A 19,707-nucleotide genomic window follows, 5' to 3' on the forward strand; every position below is an offset into this window, starting at 1 on the left:
ATAAACATTTTTTCCTCACTGTCTGAAGTTAAATCAGACTAAACCTCTCCTGTTTTAGGTCAGTTAGGATTACTAAAATTATTTCTATTTGCTAAATGCCACAATAATGAGAGAGAGAATTTCTTAGAGAATTTTTTATTACTTTCTTCAAAGTCAGAAGTTTACATACATTTCCTTAGTATTTGGTAGCATTGCCTTTAAACTGTATGACTTGGGTCAAACATTTTGGGTATTTGGGTATATTCTGCCTAGATTCACCCACAGCTTAAAATTTCACTGTTACTTCACCACACTCTTGACTTGTGAAGAAGTTTGTAAGGAACAAATGATACGAAGACAAATGCTGTCAGAGGTTTTATTTTTTTAGGCTTAAAATCAGACCATTAAAATAGACTGGTGACAGTCTATTTTAATAGTTAGCCTCTCAGACTGTGTTCTCTGCTTTGGTCAGAGTTGAAGGATTCCTTTGATTGGCCGTTATGGAGTCGAGCAAAGAGACGATAAATCTTTGGCTGGGTGCTCCTGTAACGAAACAGACATATACAGTGTTGATTCTCACTCTTGAGCAAAGAAGAAAACAAACAACCTAATAATTTAAATAGCACATATATAGAATTTTGCTGACTCATTTTAGTCACACTCACATCCATGAATCCATACTTGTCTTTCATTATCGCCACCTTGTCACTCTCCTGCGTTCTCAACCTCCTCAGTCTCCAGGCGTTCCCCACAATCAACATGGAAATCACCAACATGAATGCTGCCAGGGATGCTGCCACAGCTATGACTGCTGTGAGATTATTAGCAGGTCCATGTGGTGCTGCCTTCATCAGACCGGAAGCATCATGGACTGAAGAGAGGGGCAGAGGCTGAGACACCAACAGGTCAGATATGTCTGAGGAAAGACAGACAACCGTTGTGATATTCCAGAGACTGAATGATGATCTCACAACAACAGTGCATGCCAGTTCCCGGTTGTTATGTTTTTACAAATGAAGACGTGTAAAGACATTGGCAAATTTGTCAAGATTCGATGATACAAGATGGTCATAATGTTTTGGCTCATTAATTTAAGTATGTAGGTGTAATATGTTTGTTCTCTTTAACCATCTAATGTTTGAAACACTCCACACCTTCCAGACTTAAGAGGATGAAGGCATCGTCTCCTTTGAGGAAGTTTCTGCTCCTGAGTCTGCTGTGGGTGATGAAGGAACTTGTTCCGTAGCCTGGACCTCGATAGTAATAGCTGCCATCAGAGTCCTGTACTTTAGTGCCCACCTTCCTGGGATCATCCCAGATGTACTGAGTGCCTGAAATAAACAGATGAACACAGCAGTTATTGAAAATCCATTCAATGTATGACAGATTGAGAAAATACAGGTAGATCCATATATTCTTGGACACTGACACAGTTCTTTGTCATTTTACAGGTGGTCATTTACCAAAGCATTGACAAGTCTAGTCATATTTGTCTATGAGCCTAAAGTGCAGACTTTCTGATTTCATTTCAGACAATTCCTATTCAAATTATACAGAATTGCTACTCCTTAACATGTAGCCCCGTCTTTTTCAAGGGACCAAAGTTGATTGCATGATTAACTCAAAAATGTTTCATGGACAAGTGTGGCATATTTCTTCTTTATTTCTTTGTCAATTAAGTACGTGAACAGTTAATGGGTATACAGAGTGTTAATAAACCTACTGTTATGAGAATAAACAAGAGCACAGGGGCATAAAACTATGGTAGTGACAATAGCAGTTCTATTACAGGTGAGCTGGCTGGCATTAAATGACAGATTAAAGAAGACATTTAGGTAGGAATGGGTGGCTGGGTGGATGACTTCAAATCATGTTACTGGAGATGTGACAGAAGCAACCAAGTGAATTATAACATGTACAGGGGTACATGTACAAGGCAAATTAAGCAAAGTTGACTAGACAGTGCTTCATAATACAGATGGACAATAACCTGACATATCCCAACATGTAGACCAGGCAACCCATAACATCATACAGAATATGATCTCATGGTCATCATTACAACCTCTCCCCCGTCTCTTACCATCAGAGGACAGCTTGTTAGGGTCAGTGGTGACCATTCCGTGCATGTACATTTGCTGTCTGATGTCAGACTGCTGATCCATCAGGGCTATGGTTGCTTGCTGCCATGGACATGGCCACTTGAGTTTGCTGTCATTGGGCCCAGAGGTTAGGTACAAGGAGATGGCCATGTAACCTGGATGACTGCTTCTTCCATTTGGGTACAGACCTACCTAGAGGACACAAAGAAGTGCGTAAGCAAGTACTGAAGAAGCTGCTTTAGATAATTCAATAAACTGTCAAATCACTGTCAAACATAGTTTCCTGGTGGCGTTCATCAGGTAGAATTGTAATGTCTTTTTTAGGCTTTCCACAATCAAAAACATAAGGGTACTAGATATGAGTTCCAGGTGTTAGCATGTGCAGGCAACTACCTTAGGAACACAAAGCATCATTCTAACCCCGTGGATTTACAGATGATATTAAAAAACATGTTCACAACTAGCACATGTCAAAGCTAGTCCTGGATGCACTCAGAGTTTAGGACTCTACACTGATTATCAGGTGGTTAGAATTTCTGTCTGGAACATGCAGTGGTGGTCTTTTCATACAATGTACAGTATGAAACCCCACAGAGTTCCTTGATTTGGGAATTTCAGATTGTTTGCTGTACTTCAATATACCACTGTGGATTTATCAACATAATGAAAAAGCGGCATTCACCTGGAAGGAGTAACCTGCTGGTGACAGAAAACGGGGGCTGTACAGTTCTTGTCCTGCTGGCATGGTAGCCAGCAGTCCAGTGATGTTGCGGATGTGCCAGATGTGCTGAGGGCATTTTGTGGATGACAGGTTAATGTCATCCACAGAGAAACCTCCCTTTGATGAGCCTGTTCCCCTCACCCCCTGAAAAACCACACGGGACTTCTTTGTCACATTCAGGTTGACATTATGCAGTTCCCACGACCCCATGACACCTCCTGGGTAAAAAGCAGAAAGAATGAATATTAACTACTAATCAATTACTGTATTTAAAGTTTTATACCAACTTGTATTATGCATGACTCCATTTAAATCTGACTGTTCTTTAATTAAAGGATCTAAAACTTCCAAATGGCTTTGAACTAAAGTATGTACAATCAATATGTACAAAATTGAATATTTCATTTTTTTTTTTTTTTACCTGAAATGCTCTTGAAGAACTTCAGTTTACCCTTGGCGTTGGCCTCGTCATACTCTCGAATCCCGATCTTGAGAACATCATCAGGTGCTGTGGTGTTATAGAGGAAGAACTGCAGACACTGGGGTCCAGGTTTGGGGTAAAGCCATCGACTCTCCAGTGAAGCATACTCTCTGGGATTAGCACTGGCTGTTTTAAAATGCATGAAGTTGCCTTTCCCTGTGCAAACGTATACAAAAACTCAAATGATATTAGACCTTGACAATATGGCCATACTGTGGCAAGAATAACTGCTCAACAAAGAGAAAGTCAGTCCACAGCTTGGAAGACAACCTGACTTGCCACCTGTTCTGATAAGAACCAAGTCTGCCAACAGACCAGTACACAGGTATAAATGCTTTCACTGGCATATCCCCCTATGGCGTAGGCTCCATGTGGACCGGTTGCAGGAGGATAAACCACTTATTTTGCGGGACACATCGTGAAAACATTTTTCTCGTTTGTCTAACACAAGTGACCCATCGAACAATGATTACATCATCACTAAACCACTTTGGTGTTTATTTTGAAATATCAAATTGTGTCGGTATGGTCTTTAAACCAATCTGTACTTTTTTAAGTATGCTATTGGGAGTCATCTCAGATTTCTTTCTTTTTCAGGTACACAACACCAAGACAGTTACTGTAGCTACGAGGTCAGGTATCAGCACATGTCATGAACCCGAGCCTTTAAATCCAGGTTACCAGTTTTTTTTTTTTTTTCTCAAATATGTTTATTGAATTTTTAACATACCAACACATCAACAAAACAATATTCAGTACAACATTGGTCTAGACAGCGTACATATACTTACAACTCACATTCACCCAATCAGTGCAATGACAACAAGACAAAGAGCCCAAGGCTAGCCAAGAACAGCATTCGACAGCACTGAAGCCACTGTAGAGTTGGAGAAGCGAAGATATGGAGTCCAAATGTTCATAAATTGTCCTTCTGACGAATGAAGCAGACATGTCAGGTACTCAAGGGGGAAGCATTCCATAATTATCTTGTGCCAGTTCAATTTACTGGGGGTTTGTCGCTTATCCAAGACAAAAAGAGGTTTTTTCTTGCTGCATATGTGAGGATATTATACAGTCTGGCAGCGTTGGCATTCATAAAGGTATTCTGATTGGTGTAACCCAGGACTAAGGAAAGGGGGTCCATGTGCAACACAACACCAAATATTTTTTCAAGATCCTGCAAAACACCCATCCAATATGTTTGTATTTTAGGACATGACCAGATACAATGAGTATAGGTGCCCACTGAGATTTTACATTTTAAACACGCAGGCGAGAGTTGAGAGTTCATTTTATGTCTTTTGTTAGGAGAGATTTGTAACCGGTGCACAATCTTAAATTGCAGTAATCTGGCGCGGTTACACACAGATATTTTCTTTGTTTGAGTCCATATCTTAGTCCATTTGTCCCCATCAATATCTATTCCAAGTTCACCTTGCCATTTCTGCATAACATCCTGTATATTTATCACATCAGTCTGGCTTAAGACATTGTAAAAACGAGTGATGGCTTTCTTAGTTGGGCCAAGGAGGAGCACCTGTTCAACTGCGGATGTAGTGGTATCAATATTAATAGTAGTTTCCCTGTTTATGAAGTCCCGGATCTGTAGGTATTTGTAAAAGTCATGCTTGGGAAGATTATATTTTTCTTGAAGTTGTGCAAATGACATCATGGATGCACCCTGAAATAAGTCACGCATCCTTTTTATCCCTCGAGATGTCCAAGTGCCATACCCACCATCCACCATGCCTGGTAAGAAGTTAGGATTGCCCTGAATTGGAACCAATGAAGATGTTAGACCAGACCTCCCTTCAAGCTTTTGTGTAATAAACCATGCTTTTAAAGTATTACGGATTATAGGGTTGTTTTTATAATGGCCTCTGGCTGACTTTAAGTCCTTGAAGGCCAAAAGGCCTAACAGTGAGCCTGAGGTCTGCGACCTTTCTAGACTCAGCAGATCAGAAGTAGGTTCCTCCTTGACCCATTCTGCCACAAATCTCAAATGAGATGCCAGCTGATACCATCTAAAGTTGGGAAGATCTAGACCACCCCTTGAACTGGGAAGTTGTAGTTTTGCTATTTTCAGCCTGGGCTTCCTCTTATTCCAAATGAAGTCACTCAGCCAGCCATTAAGCAGCTTCAGTACCTTGCCTGACAAAAGTAATGGGATCATCTGTAGGGGGTATAACAACCTTGGCAAAATATTCATTTTAATAACAGAAACTCTACCAAGCAATGATAAGGGGAGTGGGGCCCATCTGTCCAGGTCTCTCTTTATGGAGTCTAGGAGGGGGTTAAAATTGGCCCCATACATTCCATGAAATAAAGGTGTGATATGAATACCGAGGTAAACAAAACCTGTTATGGACCATTTAAATGGGAATGAGGGTAGGGTGTCAAATCTATCTCTAAGACTTCCCATCGGCATAGCTAAAGATTTTGAGAAATTGATTTTGTAGCCTGAAAAACATCCAAACCAAGTAATTACATCAACCAGACGTGAAACAGAAGTCTCAGGTTCCAGCACATAAAGCAGAACATCGTCCGCGTAGAGAGAAATTTTATGTTGTATCCCACCCACAGTTATGCCAATTATATCTGCATCTTGCCTTATAGCCTCAGCGAGAGGTTCTATTGCAAGGGCGAAAAGAGCAGGACTAAGAGGGCAGCCCTGGCGAGTTGAACGATGAAGTGGGAAGTTGTCAGACCTATAACCATTGGTGATGACTGAGGCCACAGGGTTTTTATATAATAATTTAATCCATCTGATAAAGTTGTCCCCCAAATTAAATTTATGCAGGATATTAAACAGGTATGACCATTCAACACGGTCGAAAGCTTTTTCTGCATCCAGTGAAATAACCACGCTATCAATTTCCTGTGTCTGACAAATATTGATAATATGTAGGAGCCTCCTGACATTGTAACTAGAACTCCTACCTTTGATAAAGCCTGTCTGATCCTCTCTAATAAGAGAAGGTAGAACTTTTTCGAGACGTACTGCTAATATTTTAGATAATATTTTGATGTCCTGATTCAGAAGAGCAATAGGCCTGTATCCTGAACAGTCCTCAGGGGACTTTCCTTTTTTTAAAATTAAGGTGATATCGGCTTCTCTTAGTGATTGGGGAAGGCTACCAGTGATGAAAGAATGGTCCAACATTTCCAAAAAGGGGTCTAAAAGCACATCCTGAAATTCTCGATAAAATTCACTGCTCAGACCATCAGGCCCCGGTGCCTTGCCTGACTGCATGCCTTTAAGTGCTAGCAGGGCCTCCTCCCTAGAAATGGGAGCGTTTAATTCACGTTTTTGAGAATCAGAGATGGTTGGAAGGGTTAATCTTCCTAAAAAGGATTCCATCCTATCCGAGACTCCCTGCGGTTGGTCCGATTCATACAATCTCGTATAATATTGCCTGAAAGTGTTATTAATGTTTTTGTTATCAAAGTGACGGGTGCCATTTCCATCTAAAATTGAAAGAATAACTTGAGGATCCCTTTTAATTTTGGTTAGATGAGATAAATACTTACTGGGCTTATCCCCATACTCATATAACCTTTGTTTTGAGAAGAGGAAAGCAGTTTTAGCCTGTTGGGTTAGTAAAGTGTCTAGAGCGGCCTGTAATGCGCATTTCCTATGCAACAGTAATGGGTCTGATGTTGAACAGAGTGCACCTTTAATATCTGCCAGTTCTTTTTCAAGTTTTAGTTGCTGTTCTAATTGTTTCTTCTTTTTCGAGGATGAGTATGCTATAATTAAACCCCTGATGTATGCTTTTGTAGTTTCCCACAGTAAGGATGGGTTATTGGTAGATTGTGAATTAATAGACAAGAATATCCTAAATTCACTTTTCAGATGAGACACAAATTTGTCATCTTTCAGGAGACGCGTGTCAAATCTCCAGCGTTTACTTCTTGCAACTTCTATGTCGAGAGACAACTCAAGGAGCACAACTGCATGATCACTAACCACAATATTGCCTATTGAGCAGGAGGGCACCAATTGCATCACAGACTGGGGTACGAAAAAATAATCAATTCGTGTGTGGCATTTGTGAGGAGGGGAGTAAAAGGTGAATTCTCTATCAGGCGGATGCAATATTCGCCATGTATCAACGAAGCTGATTTCCTCACAAATCGATAAGAGGGCCTTAGCCTGGTTTGACAGAGGAGAGTTTCGTGGGGGATGCCTATCAAGTTGAGGATTAAGTAAACAATTAAAGTCACCTCCCACTAAGGCCAATGGCGAAGTTACTTCTGCAAATTCTGAAAATGCTTTAGTTAATAAGTCTGGGGAATAGTTAGGTGGGCAATAAAGATTCATAATAGTAATTTCCTTGCCATGTAAGACACCGTTTATAATCACAAATCTTCCATAATTATCTTTCATACACTTTTTAAATTGGAATGGTAGATTCTTGTGTATCAATATAGCAACCCCTCTGCTGCTGGTGGTAAAAGAGGAGAAGTACGCCTGACCAACCCAACTGTATTTAAGTTTAAGATGCTCACTGTCCTCTAAGTGGGTTTCCTGCAATAGAGCCACATCCACCCCCTCCCTTTTTAGCAAGGAATAGACCTTTCTTCGCTTCACATTACCTCTTAAACCCCTTATATTCCATGAACAGAGTTTTAGCTTATAAGAGGGCATCATTCTATTGGCATTTTATCCAAATACGTCGACATGATACACTGAATGTGGAAGACCAGTACTGAGTATGAACTACAAATAACAAAAAACGAACACATAGAAGTATAACGGTAAGAAACTGTGCATGTAAAAAAAAAAGAGAAATGTTGAAAGAAAAGAAAAAGGATGATGGGGATTCTTCCCCAGGTTGCGAGGGGATTGCTGCTCTCCAAGGCGCCTTCACTAGGGCCAAACGTGTCTCTCACAGCATATAAACAAAAAAGAAATAAAGCAAGTGACATCATCCAGTTAACCGGGGCTCACAACAACACCCAGATATTACATGATAAACAAAAATTCACCGCATCTAAGTGTAAATCGTCTTGGACATCCACTGAATGCATACTGGCGTATAATTAAACAAGGGGAGCACCTTAACACATATTGTGCTGGCGAGTAATCATTCACATGCATGTAAGGTCTATCATAACAGATTATAATCACCAGTAAACATAACCGAGTGTTCGAACTTAGCTCTCATATAGTAGGAGACTCCGTCATTCCTGACGTGCTGCACTTGCTGCAAAGGTCAGAGCCTCTGTCGGGGAGAGGAAGGTTTTCTTGATGCCATTCAGAGAAACTTGTAGCTTTGCAGGGAAGAGCATGGAGTAGTCAGCGCCGATTTGCCTGAGCCGTTGTTTAGCTTCGTTAAACTCTTTCCGTTTACGAAGAACTGCAGCAGACAGGTCATGGTAGAAGGATATTTTCCTTTCCTCCAGAGTGATATCCCCGCCCGCTGCTTTCCTCCGTACCGCTGCCATCACTCTCTGCTTGTCCGGGAACGCGTGGAAGCGAACAATGACGGGGCGAGGCCGCTGGTCAGATCCGGGCTTGGGCATTAGAGAGCGGTGCGCCCGTTCCAGTTTCACTCGGCCCCTTTTAGTATCCATGCCGAGAAACTCCGGTAGCCAGTGCTCAAAGAAGTCTAAAGCATTTCCCCCTTCAATATTCTCAGGCAGGTTGAGGATGCGGATGTTTTTCCGCCGCCCTCTGTTTTCCAGCTCGTCAATATGGTCGTGGAGGGATTCAACTTTTCTTTCCAAAGCTGCTATACGCTCAGCGTGCGGCTCGTTAGCGGCCTCCAACTGTAGTACCCGAGCCTCTGCTTCGTCCAAGCGGTCGTTAGCCCTTTTCAGCTCGGTAGTATGAGAGAGAACTGTTTTAGCCAAAGGTTCGAGTTTCTCGTTAATGGCCATCATTAGCTTATTAGTCATCAAATCCAGCGCTTTAGCGAGTCCAGGTTCAAGTTCTGCCTCCTCGTCGTCTTCATCGTGCTCGCCGCCATGTTGTGCTAGCTCCGTAGCCGTGCTATCAATCGGCTGTCGCAATTTACTCTTTCCCTTTGGCATTGTTTGGTGTTGTCTTGTCCAGTATTGTTCAAGAGTCATACTACTGCATTTACACTATAAAAAGATAACGCGGTTTGAGAGAGAATGTAGAATATATGAAGAGTGTTGGCGGAGCACCCGCAAACCCGACCGTCTCCTAGTCCGACATCACGTGACCCCCCAGGTTACCAGTTTTTGAGCTGCACCAAAAAAAAAACAACTGTGGTATAATTGTTTTTATCTATGGAAACTGTTGGGGTCTCAGCTTCCACTGTTGTCCAGGAGGCTCAAAGCTCAGTGCTGTAACCTGCATTTGATAGATGGTACCTTTGCATTGTCCCATGTTGGTGAAGTCAGTCCAAGGGCCTCCACTCACTGAGATACGCCGTTCCCACTTGGCGTTGCCAGGACCCTCAATCATCCCACAGATGTTCTCATCCTCAAAGTCACAGCTGTCCACAAAGGTAGAAGACTTGGCTGTGGAGAGGAAACAGTCACTGTTTCATCAAGGTTGTTTGTAGACATCATATAAATGCTGGACATAAGTATATGTTCTAGGAGACAGAGGGACAGAAAGCAAGATGATTCACAAATGTGTATATTTGGTAATAATGAGGTAAATTAGGTGCATTAGTATTAGGCTATACTAATAAGTAATGCACTGATCAGGCATAACATTGTGTAGATCAGTGGTTCTCAACCTTTTTTGGGTCCGGGACCCTCTGCATTTTTTTGATCGACCCTGAGAAACCCCCACCCGATCTGGGGGGTGGCGGTGCAATTTGATAGAAACAGTAGAAACTGCATTTTAAATTGCATTATGGCATTTATTCACTCTTTGAGGCAAATATGAGCTTTCAGTTGTGTCTCAGTCACATTTGAATAAAATAATGCTATTTCTATAAATGTCATAGGATCTTTTTGTAAAGATATTTTATTTTCAGGGACCCCTTGCAATTACACCACGGATCACTAGGGGTCCGCGGACCCCCGGTTGGGAATCCATGGTGTAGGTCTCCCTTGTGCCTCCAAAACAGTTCTGATTCATCAGAGAATGGAAATGGGCCTTCTGAGGGTGTCCTGTGTTGTGTGGTAACAGGATGTTGTTAGTGGGGGGCTTTGGGTCCTGTGAGTTGAGGGGAGGGGCCTCTGTAGATCAGGCTTGTTCCAACGCAACCCACAGATATTTGATCAGTTTGGGATCTAGTGAATTTGGAGGCCAGGTCAACACCTTGTGCTGTTCTTCATGTTTTTTTTAGTTGTTCCTAAACTGTTTTTGTGTCTGTGTCAGGCTGCATCCTGCTGGGGATGGCTGCTGCCATCAAGGAGTGTCATTGCTATGGGGTGTGGGTGTAAATATGAGATAATCATTTTTTATGTGAGGGCTGTGGATCAAGACACCTTTCATCAACTATGTTATTACATATCCAGCTCTTAGTTGACCTGCATGGGGTGGGTGGCAAAGTTGATGTGTTGCGGTATTATCTCAATAGCCTGATATAATACTGCAGTCAGTTACCAAAGCCAATGGATAGATAATATGGTACATCGTCATGAAACAGAACTGAACTGAACGCTTCTTGGATCAATTTGTTTCCAAGAAACTACTGGAAAACTTCAGTAGTTCACAGAAGAGCTACGCAGGCCTACTGACCTGAACCCTAAAATCAAACCACCATGGAGATGGCACTGGTGGTTTCACAAAATGCTTTTCCACTAAATAAAGTGGAGTTCAATTGCCCTTTGTCCTGTTGTGTTTCTGCATAAATAATAAGAGCATGAAAAAACAATAAATAGATTCTGTTGTAAGCCTGTTGTATTGTATTGTATTGTATTGTATTGTATTGTATTGTATTGTATTTGTATTGTATTGAGGTCTACTGCTTGGGTTTGACTGAGCCAGTATTTTTAGATAATGTTTTCCCCAGAGCTGTTGAAGTGTACATTGCATGTGAAAGCTGACGTTTGTAATTTCCTTAAATGCTTTTGATGTAGATAGGTCATTTGTCATTTGTTGTCCCAGAATTGCATTTTAGAGTGTAAGAATATATTCATTCATGTAATGTAATTTTTGTTTTACGTTTGTCTCTTGTTTTTGAACCTGTGATGTGTTTGCGAGCTGAATCTCTCATCTGGGTTGGTAAAATGACTCATGTCAACTTCATACAGATACACTACATACAATAGTTTGAATATACTAGGCATACAGGTGCTGCTCCTCACAATATTACAATCATATTATATTACATTATATTCGCACAATAAAGGCAACTTGTGTCATATATTATTGACATACTGTGTTTACTCACTGCAGTTGTAGAGGCGGTTTAGCTTGGTTAGGTCACTGGCGCTGAACCCCATTCTCTGACCAATTACGTCCATGAAGTTGGGGTTCTTGGTGACGATGGTGGGTTCAGAGCTGATGCTGAAGGCTGTCTTACTGTAGTGCATCACAGAACCATAGTCATAGGGAACGCCCAGGGCACTGGACTCTGTGTCATTGTGTTCTTCAAAGTTGTGCTTGTGACCTGAGAAGGACACATGCAGAATATCAGAAGAAATGAAGCCCTACAAGAATGAGACTGTGCAGCCAGTCACTGTCCATTGTAAAAAAAAAATTGGAGATTAGAAAAACACTGCTGCCTTCCTGTAGAGTTTGTCATTCACTGAATCAAGGTCCTACATCAATACATTTATTGTAATTAATTGACTTATCAGTGTTACCAGGTTCAGTGTTATTCCATATGATGTTGACGTAGTCGTCACGGTCAGCTCTGGACTGCTCGTGCCAGAATCCCAGAGCATGGAGGAACTCATGCTCAACGATTGCCAGGGAATCACAGCGTGGACCAATGGACAGCTGCTGCTTCCCCTTACGTTGGTTACCTACTGAGGAGGAGCATCTGTGGAGAAGGAAGGCAAGACGCACAAAAATATCAACAATCTGGGAACTAATCGATCCTGTGAAGTTAGCTCATCAGTTGACGAGTCACTTTCCTACATTATGTCACATTTGTATTGTGTGGTAAATGATATATGTGCTAGACAGAGTCAGAAAAAAAAAATATACTGAAAAACGACGTATCTGTATTTGTGTATCACTACAATGGGCACCTTCCACTTTACACATAGTCCTTTGTTGTTATTACAAAAGTACTGTAGTTATCTTGTACAACCAGCTTGCCTGTAATAAACCCTTAAATGGTTTTTGTGAGGTAACAAGTTTTCTTTTCTTTATGTCAGAATAGCTGTAAACATTTGTTGGATCTAGCATTATTATTATGGCTGTGAGTAGCTTGTAATAAACATTTTCAACAAGACATTGTACATGCATACAGTAACTGGAAGTGAACACGGCAGTGAAGCTCAACTCACCCTTTGCCTTTATACACAGAGATGTAGTTCTTTTCTCCCTTCCATGGTGTGAAGTCAATGCAGGTCTTCAGTCTGTACTGGTCAAACGCCTTCAGGATCACTCCCTTTGCATTGATCTCTACACGTTACATGGTATAAAGAACCAAGAAAAAACATCCTCATCTGATGCACATCCAGGGTTAGAGCTGAGTTTCCATGTCTTGTCTTACCCAGGTCGTCCTCTAGGTAGTAGGGAACGGTTGTTGGCCAGCGATACTTGTCTCCTATGATGGTGTTTCTGAGTGTCTGATGGGAATGAGGTACACAGTTATGTTATAGAATTACAGTAATAAAAAACAAATCTGTAAATTAGATTACATAAAACACAATCCAAGATACATATTCTATACAGTCACCATCATTTGGCATTCATTTTAAAGTCTTGCATGCTTTGTTTGCCAATTTTAACAGTGAAATTCAACCTCCTGCTGTTTGTTATTTTACTTATTTCATTACTTTTTGCCAAATATATATTTTGCGCTAATAACCCGAGGAACCAAAATAATGTAAAATATGTAAGAAAAAAAAAATGACTGTAATGTTGGTTTTTATTTTCACAAAAACACCAACACTTCTGAACCTAAAACATGAATATTTTGCATTGCAAAATTAAAGGCTTTTTCTTATAGATACAGCGGCTCTTACTAAAAACACTAATTTGAATAAATCCAGCTGTCCCACATATTTTAGACAATGCCACATCAAAAATACATGTGGCGGCAGACAGCTACAACAGGTAGAAAGGCGTTTGCAAAACCATGCCTTGTACCTTAAGCAGCTGCAGAAGAAGAAGACGACAACAAGACTGAAACTGAAACAGCACCAGTCAAACGTTGCAACAGTCACTGGTCAGTCACAACGGTCATAGAAACTTACTTGGTCCTCCACAATATCTCCCTCTAGCAGGTCCAGTCCTGCAGCTGCAAAGAACAGGTGATGAAAACGCTTTAGAGACACAGCTTTATAAAATAAAATGAAACTGAAATAAACAATTAACAAACCTTTATTGATGTCAAAGATGTCCCAGTCGTGGCCTTCATCAACATCAATTTCTGAAGGTGATGAATCAGTTATCAAAGGTAGAAATGATTAATATTACTGGTACTATGACTGTTATTTTTCTATTCATACCGTCCATACCCAAAGCTTCTCATGTTCTCTTGAAGGTATAACCTAGCTGAATGACGCATAGAGAGCTCAAATGTAAAATACTACATACATTTAACTTATTTAGCTCACCTACCCTGTGTCATATCACTTATGATAGACAGGCACTCATAAATATCGGATTACATTCGTCAGACTTTTTTATACAACCATTTTCTTCCGACACGGTGTGGCCCCAGGACATCCTGCGCCAGGGAGCCGACACAAACAAAGAAGGACGTGGGAGCCCCAGGTCACGCAGACGGCCTCGGGGGAAAAGAGCTGGCGTAAGAGAAAGGCTGAGGCGAAGAGCACACCACACGCCACTGCCGAGTATCTTACTAGCCAATGTCCAGTCACTGGAGAACAAGCTGGACGAACTCAGGGCCAGGATACAGTTCCAGAGGGACTTACGGGACTGCAACATCATCTGCCTCACCGAGACATGGCTGTCTCCTCTCGTACCGGACTTCGCCATTCAACCTGCGGAGTTCCTTACAGTTCACCGCATGGACAGAACGAGTGAGTCTGGGAAATCTAAGGGAGGTGGAGTGTGTCTTATGGTTAACAACAACTGGTGTGACAGTAGGAACGTTGTCCCTCTCAAACGCTCATGCTCGCCTAACCTGGAGCTCCTAACAATTAAATGCCGTCCCCACTACCTGCCCCGTGAGTTTACTTCGGTCATCATCAGCGCCGTCTATATCCCACCCCAGGCGGCCACGGACGCTGCACTGTCCGAGCTACATGAGGCGATTTCCACCCTTCAGACTAACCATCGTGAAGCGGCCCTCATTGTAACCGGGGACTTTAACAGTGCTAACTTGAAGAAGGTGATGCCGGAGTTCATTCAACACATCGACTGTCCCACCAGAGGAGTACGGACTCTAGACCACTGCTACTCTCCATTCAAAGAAGGCTACAAAGCAAAACCTCTCCCCCCCTTTGGAAAATCGGATCACGCCGCTGTCCTTCTCATGCCCAAATACAAACAACGGCTGAAGCAGGAACCCCCTGCTGTGAGAGAAGTGACGCGCTGGACAGATCAATCGGAGGCCGCTCTGCAGGGTGCGCTGGACTCAGCCGACTGGGACATGTTTCACAGCAGTGCGGGTGGAGATATCGAGGAGTTTACGGAAGCGGTTGTGGGATTTATCGGGAAAGTTGTGGATGATACCACGCCGAAGAGAAACATCAGGACTTTCCCCAACCAGAAGCCGTGGGCGGATCGATCTGTCCGCGACGCTCTGCGTTCCCGCACCGCTGCCTACAACTCCGGACTCGCCTCTGGGAACATGGAGGAATACAAGTCGGCCTCTTACAGTGCTCGCAGAGCGGTGAAAGAGGCAAAACACCGCTACGGTCAAAGACTGGAGAAACTGATGGGACAGTCTGATTCCAGGGGACTGTGGCAGGGACTACGCACCATCACGGACTACAAAGCAGCACCCGCCCCCCCGGTGAGTGCCGACGCCTCTTTGGCAGACGAACTCAACACCTTTTTTGCGCGCTTTGAGTCGGGAAACCGACTGCCTGCTGCGCTCCCAGCCGGAGGGGAGGACACATTCACTGTGACAGAGCGCGACGTGAGGAGGGTGTTTAAAAGTGTGAACACCAGGAAAGCGGCTGGTCCAGACGGGATTAGTGGGCGTGTCCTCAAAACCTGCGCTGATCAGCTGGCACCTCTGTTCACAGTGATATTCAACCTCTCACTCAGACAGTGTGTGATCCCAACCTGCTTTAAGAAGTCCACAATAGTCCCTGTCCCAAAGAAACCACACCCCAGCAGTTCCAACGACTTCAGGCCCATAGCCCTCACATCTGTGGTGATGAAATGTTTTGAGAGACTGATCAAGACATTCATCACCTCCACACTGCCCACCACCCTGGATCCACTACAGTTTGCATACAGGCCGGACAGATCTACAGATGACGCCATAAACCTCCTCCTCCACAAGACCCTCTCCCACGTGGACACTGGTAAGGGAAACTATGTGAGAGTGCTGTTTGTTGACTACAGCTCAGCATTCAATACCATAGTCCCCTCCAGACTGGCTGCTAAGCTGCATGACCTGGGTCTGGACTCCTCCCTGTGCAGGTGGATCTACAGCTTCCTGACCGGCAGACCACAGGTGGTCCGAGTGGGTCACCACACTTCAGCCCCCCTGACTCTCAACACTGGATCCCCCCAGGGCTGTGTGCTCAGCCCTTTGCTGTACTCGCTGTACACACACGACTGCGAGGCCACTTCAGATTCCAACATCATCATTAAGTTTGCTGACGACACCGCTGTTGTAGGACTAATCTCCCACAACGACGAGACAGCCTACAGGAGGGAGGTGTCCCACCTGGAGGACTGGTGCCGGGAGAACCACCTCCTGCTGAACGTCAGCAAAACAAAGGAACTGATAGTGGACTTCAGCAGGAAACAGCAGAGGGACTTCCATCCACTCACTATCTGTGGCTCTGAGGTGGAAAGAGTGGACACTTTCAGATACCTGGGAGTGACCATCTCACAGGACCTGTCATGGACCCACCATCTGAACACCATCGTGAGGAAGGCCAGACAGCGTCTCTACCTCCTCAGACGCCTCAGAGACTTCAAGCTCCCTCTCAAGGTGCTCAGAAACTTTTACACCTGCACCATCGAGAGCATCTTGTGTGGGAGCATCACCACCTGGATGGGAAACTGTACCAGGCAGGACTTCCTGGCCCTCAAGAGGGTGGTCCGTTCAGCGGAGCGGACCATCAGAACTCCCCTCCCCAACCTGCAGGACATTTACACCAAGCGTTGCAGGTTAAGGGCCACAAAGATCCTGAAACAGCCCAGTCACCCCGGACACTCTCTCTTCTCTCTACTGCCATCAGGCTGGCGTTTCCGATGCCTGAGGACAAAGACTGAGAGGCTGAAGAAGAGTTTCTATCCCCATGCCATCCGCCTGCTCAACTCTGAGCCTTAACTGGACTTAAATATCACTGCACTTTATTCATGAAGCTGCTAACACTGTAAATTGATGTACATATACAACCCCCCCCAAGTTTACCAGTCTATATTTTTATTTTTATTCAGTCTATATTATTATTTTATTTTATTTTTATTTTTTATTCTTATATTTAATTCTCTATTGGTGTACATTACACTTATATTGCTTACCTTGTGTGCATACTACTGTTTACTGTAGTACTATATTTCTTTCTTTTTATTTCTTTTTACTACAGGCTGCAGGTACAACAACACATTTCACTGTACATTGTACTATGTATAACTGTGCATGTGACAAATAAAAATCTATCTATCTACGTTTTCAGATACATTAAGGTATCTTAAGATCAGTGCTGCTGTAAAAAATCTTGAATGAATGTTAGAATGAAGAAATGTTGTCGACCAAAGAAAAGCATCTGGACCATGAAGGATTTCACCATATTCTGAATATAATATTCTTTGACAAACTTTTGGTCATCTTTAACCACAACAAAAACCTCATAATATGTGACTCACCTGTTTCACCTGTTAGCTTGGCTGATGTCTGTGAAGTAAATTAGAAAGCACAATAATCAGTGAATAGAAAACTTGGCATTAAAGCATGTTTCACAGGAGATATAGTGTAAATGTTGTGTTACTGTATATCTACATGAAGGGGGTTACACTTACCAATCCCAGGCCAAAAATCAGAACGATCCACCCGAGCATCATGTCTCCACCTGCAGACTCACAATCACGGCAGTTCTGCTGTGGCTCAAGGAAGGTTCATCTCTTATATGGATGAAATTGGTGCAACATTCACGTGTCATATATATGACGGAAGTTTAGTTTGTGGTTAAGTTCAAACATACCACACATGCACCTGTGACAATACTTAATCATTGGACAACAAATTATATCTGCATGTAACCACATTTTTATTATTTGGATCAGACCTAAATGAATGAGATTTGAACTTACACTGTGAGGCAATAAACAAATAACTAGATATATCTGACCCTAAAAGTGAAATTTGGCTGGATGCCATGAGGACAATGACAAAGAGATACTGATACTAAAGAGGAACATCCATCAAGCAAGTTGAAGGGCAACATCTTCAAGGAGAATTTCTGAGTTTTGAGTTTGTGAGACCTCCTGGCTTGAACATTTGTCCTGTAAATAAAGGATTATCTTATCTGTCTCATCTCTTAAAATGTTTCTAGCAGCAGAGGAAACCATTTGAGGAAACCAACACTGCAACCATCAGGTCAAAAAATCAGCCCAAGCATGCTGTTTTTATAAAAACAACACCTGTGCCGCCCTCTACACTTATTACTCATGCTGGATTGTAGTGCATACAATAAAGAATGCATTTGGCAGCTTTCTCAACTGGAGATGGTAAAATTATAACTCAAGTCATAGTAAAAGGGTTGACGGAATAATTTATCCAGACTCACTGCTGCAGTTTATTTGTTGTAACTGTTTTTTGTGCCTGTTGGTGTTTTGTAATTAGAGTGATATTTGTATTTATTTCTGCTTCTTCTGTGATGCAACTTACTTACTGTGTACTGCGTGCTGAATGCCTCCATTCATGCAGCTGGAAGTCAGTTTGGTGATACAGTGATGTGCAATGTATTGCACTGCCTTTGCAGGTATCCTAGCTTGCATACAGCTAAAAGTGTGTTGTACATGTAGGGATTTTCACCCACACACCCTTACAGATAACTGCAATACCAAAGTGCAATGGTATACATGTATATACTGTAGGTATTTCCCACAGTGTCTAAACCTAATAAGTTTTTGCTGTACTTCCTGACATTTATTTATTTTACGGTATACTTCTCTTTTCTGCTGGAACTTCTCTATTCTCAATAAGAATGAATACATCTGTTACACAAGTGCACAAACATGCACCTTTGATTTTTTTTTCTAAACATTTGTCTGTGTAGCAACATTAACAACCATTATTGTCTCTTATATGTTCAGCTTAGCCAGTAAGAACTTCTGTTCAATAAACAATGTGTGCAGTGTAACTTTGTTTTTAGAACAGACAGTGTTCCCTGATGGCAGTGGCTTCTTTCATCAAGATAATGCTCACTGCCATGAAAGCCAAAATAGTTCAGGAAGTGTTAGAGGAACACAACAATGAGTTGAAGGTGTTGACTTGGCCTGTAATCTGATTGAGTATCTAGGCTGTAGTGGACAAACAAGTCAGATTCCACGGAGGCTCAACCTCACATCTCACAGGAATTAAATAATCTGCAGATAATATCTTGGTGCCAGACACCACAGGATACCTTCTGAGGTCTAGTGGAGTCCATGCCACGATGGGTCAGGCCTGTTTTGTCAGCAAAAGGAGGACCTACACAATATTAGGCAGGTGGTCATTGGCTGATCTGTGTATATACTGTATGTATTATAAACAACATGTGTCAGCGATGAACTGCAGCTAATTACTGTCAAAAGCATTCATCATTTGTTCATTATTCATGTATACAGTTTGATACAGGACACATCAACTAAACTGACTGATTACTTGTTTAGTGTTCTTCAGCACATTTTATTTAAGATGAAATAATGCATATTGAGCTAAAATGACAACTTATTGTTTGAAGATTTGTTTTTTAAATTAAATTATGCAAAGAATACAGTTCTGATTCATTTGACTAATCTTAACTAAACGAAACATGTCGTGATGTTTGTTGATGGTGTACAAGTTATGTTTGGATCATTTCTCCATTGCTTCAAACAGAAAGCCTTTGTCTGTGTGCAGCAGTATACTGCTGCTGTTCTATGGAGACATTAGATGCATGCACATCTTTGTCAGTGAGGTGTTATAGAGTAGTATGGTCTGACAGACAAACCAAACACAATATTAGGCAGG

The 19,707-nt window shown here is 42.3% G+C and overlaps 1 protein-coding gene across 2 annotated transcripts; it reads right to left on the minus strand.

The window, feature by feature from the left end:
- Positions 1-390: 390 nt before the first annotated feature.
- LOC311490572 (meprin A subunit beta-like) lies at positions 391-17,651 on the minus strand. Of its 2 annotated transcripts, XM_084548134.1 has the most exons (15): positions 17,514-17,651; positions 17,361-17,388; positions 13,717-13,767; positions 13,592-13,635; positions 12,886-12,961; positions 12,677-12,794; positions 12,026-12,204; positions 11,611-11,829; positions 9,629-9,778; positions 3,224-3,439; positions 2,764-3,020; positions 2,063-2,273; positions 1,134-1,310; positions 645-895; positions 391-522 (listed from the first exon to the last, which is right to left on the minus strand). In XM_084548134.1, the coding sequence occupies exons 1-15, from the start codon at positions 17,553-17,555 to the stop codon at positions 478-480; spliced, it is 2,064 nt and encodes a 687-aa protein (XP_084404260.1). In that variant the 5' UTR covers positions 17,556-17,651; the 3' UTR covers positions 391-477. The 2 variants fall into 2 exon arrangements, with proteins under 2 accessions (XP_084404260.1, XP_084404259.1); XM_084548133.1 differs by having other exon boundaries at positions 391-895.
- Between the last annotated feature and the right edge of the window lie 2,056 nt (positions 17,652-19,707).

This window comes from Chelon labrosus (genome assembly GCF_963514085.1).
Source record: "Chelon labrosus genome assembly, chromosome: 7".
In the NCBI taxonomy this organism is placed as follows: Eukaryota; Metazoa; Chordata; class Actinopteri; order Mugiliformes; family Mugilidae; genus Chelon; species Chelon labrosus.

Bases quoted from the DNA above. Each gene is read 5' to 3' on its own strand.
- LOC311490572 (XM_084548133.1), bottom strand. From the start codon at position 17,555: ATGATGCTCGGGTGGATCGTTCTGATTTTTGGCCTGGGATTG. The intron at 11,830-12,025 runs GTAACACTGATA...TGTCCTTCTCAG, and splicing joins ATGGAATAACACTGAACCTG to GTCACAAGCACAACTTTGAA. The intron at 2,274-2,763 runs GTGAATGCCGCT...TGTGTCCTCTAG, and splicing joins CAGCAGGTTACTCCTTCCAG to GTAGGTCTGTACCCAAATGG.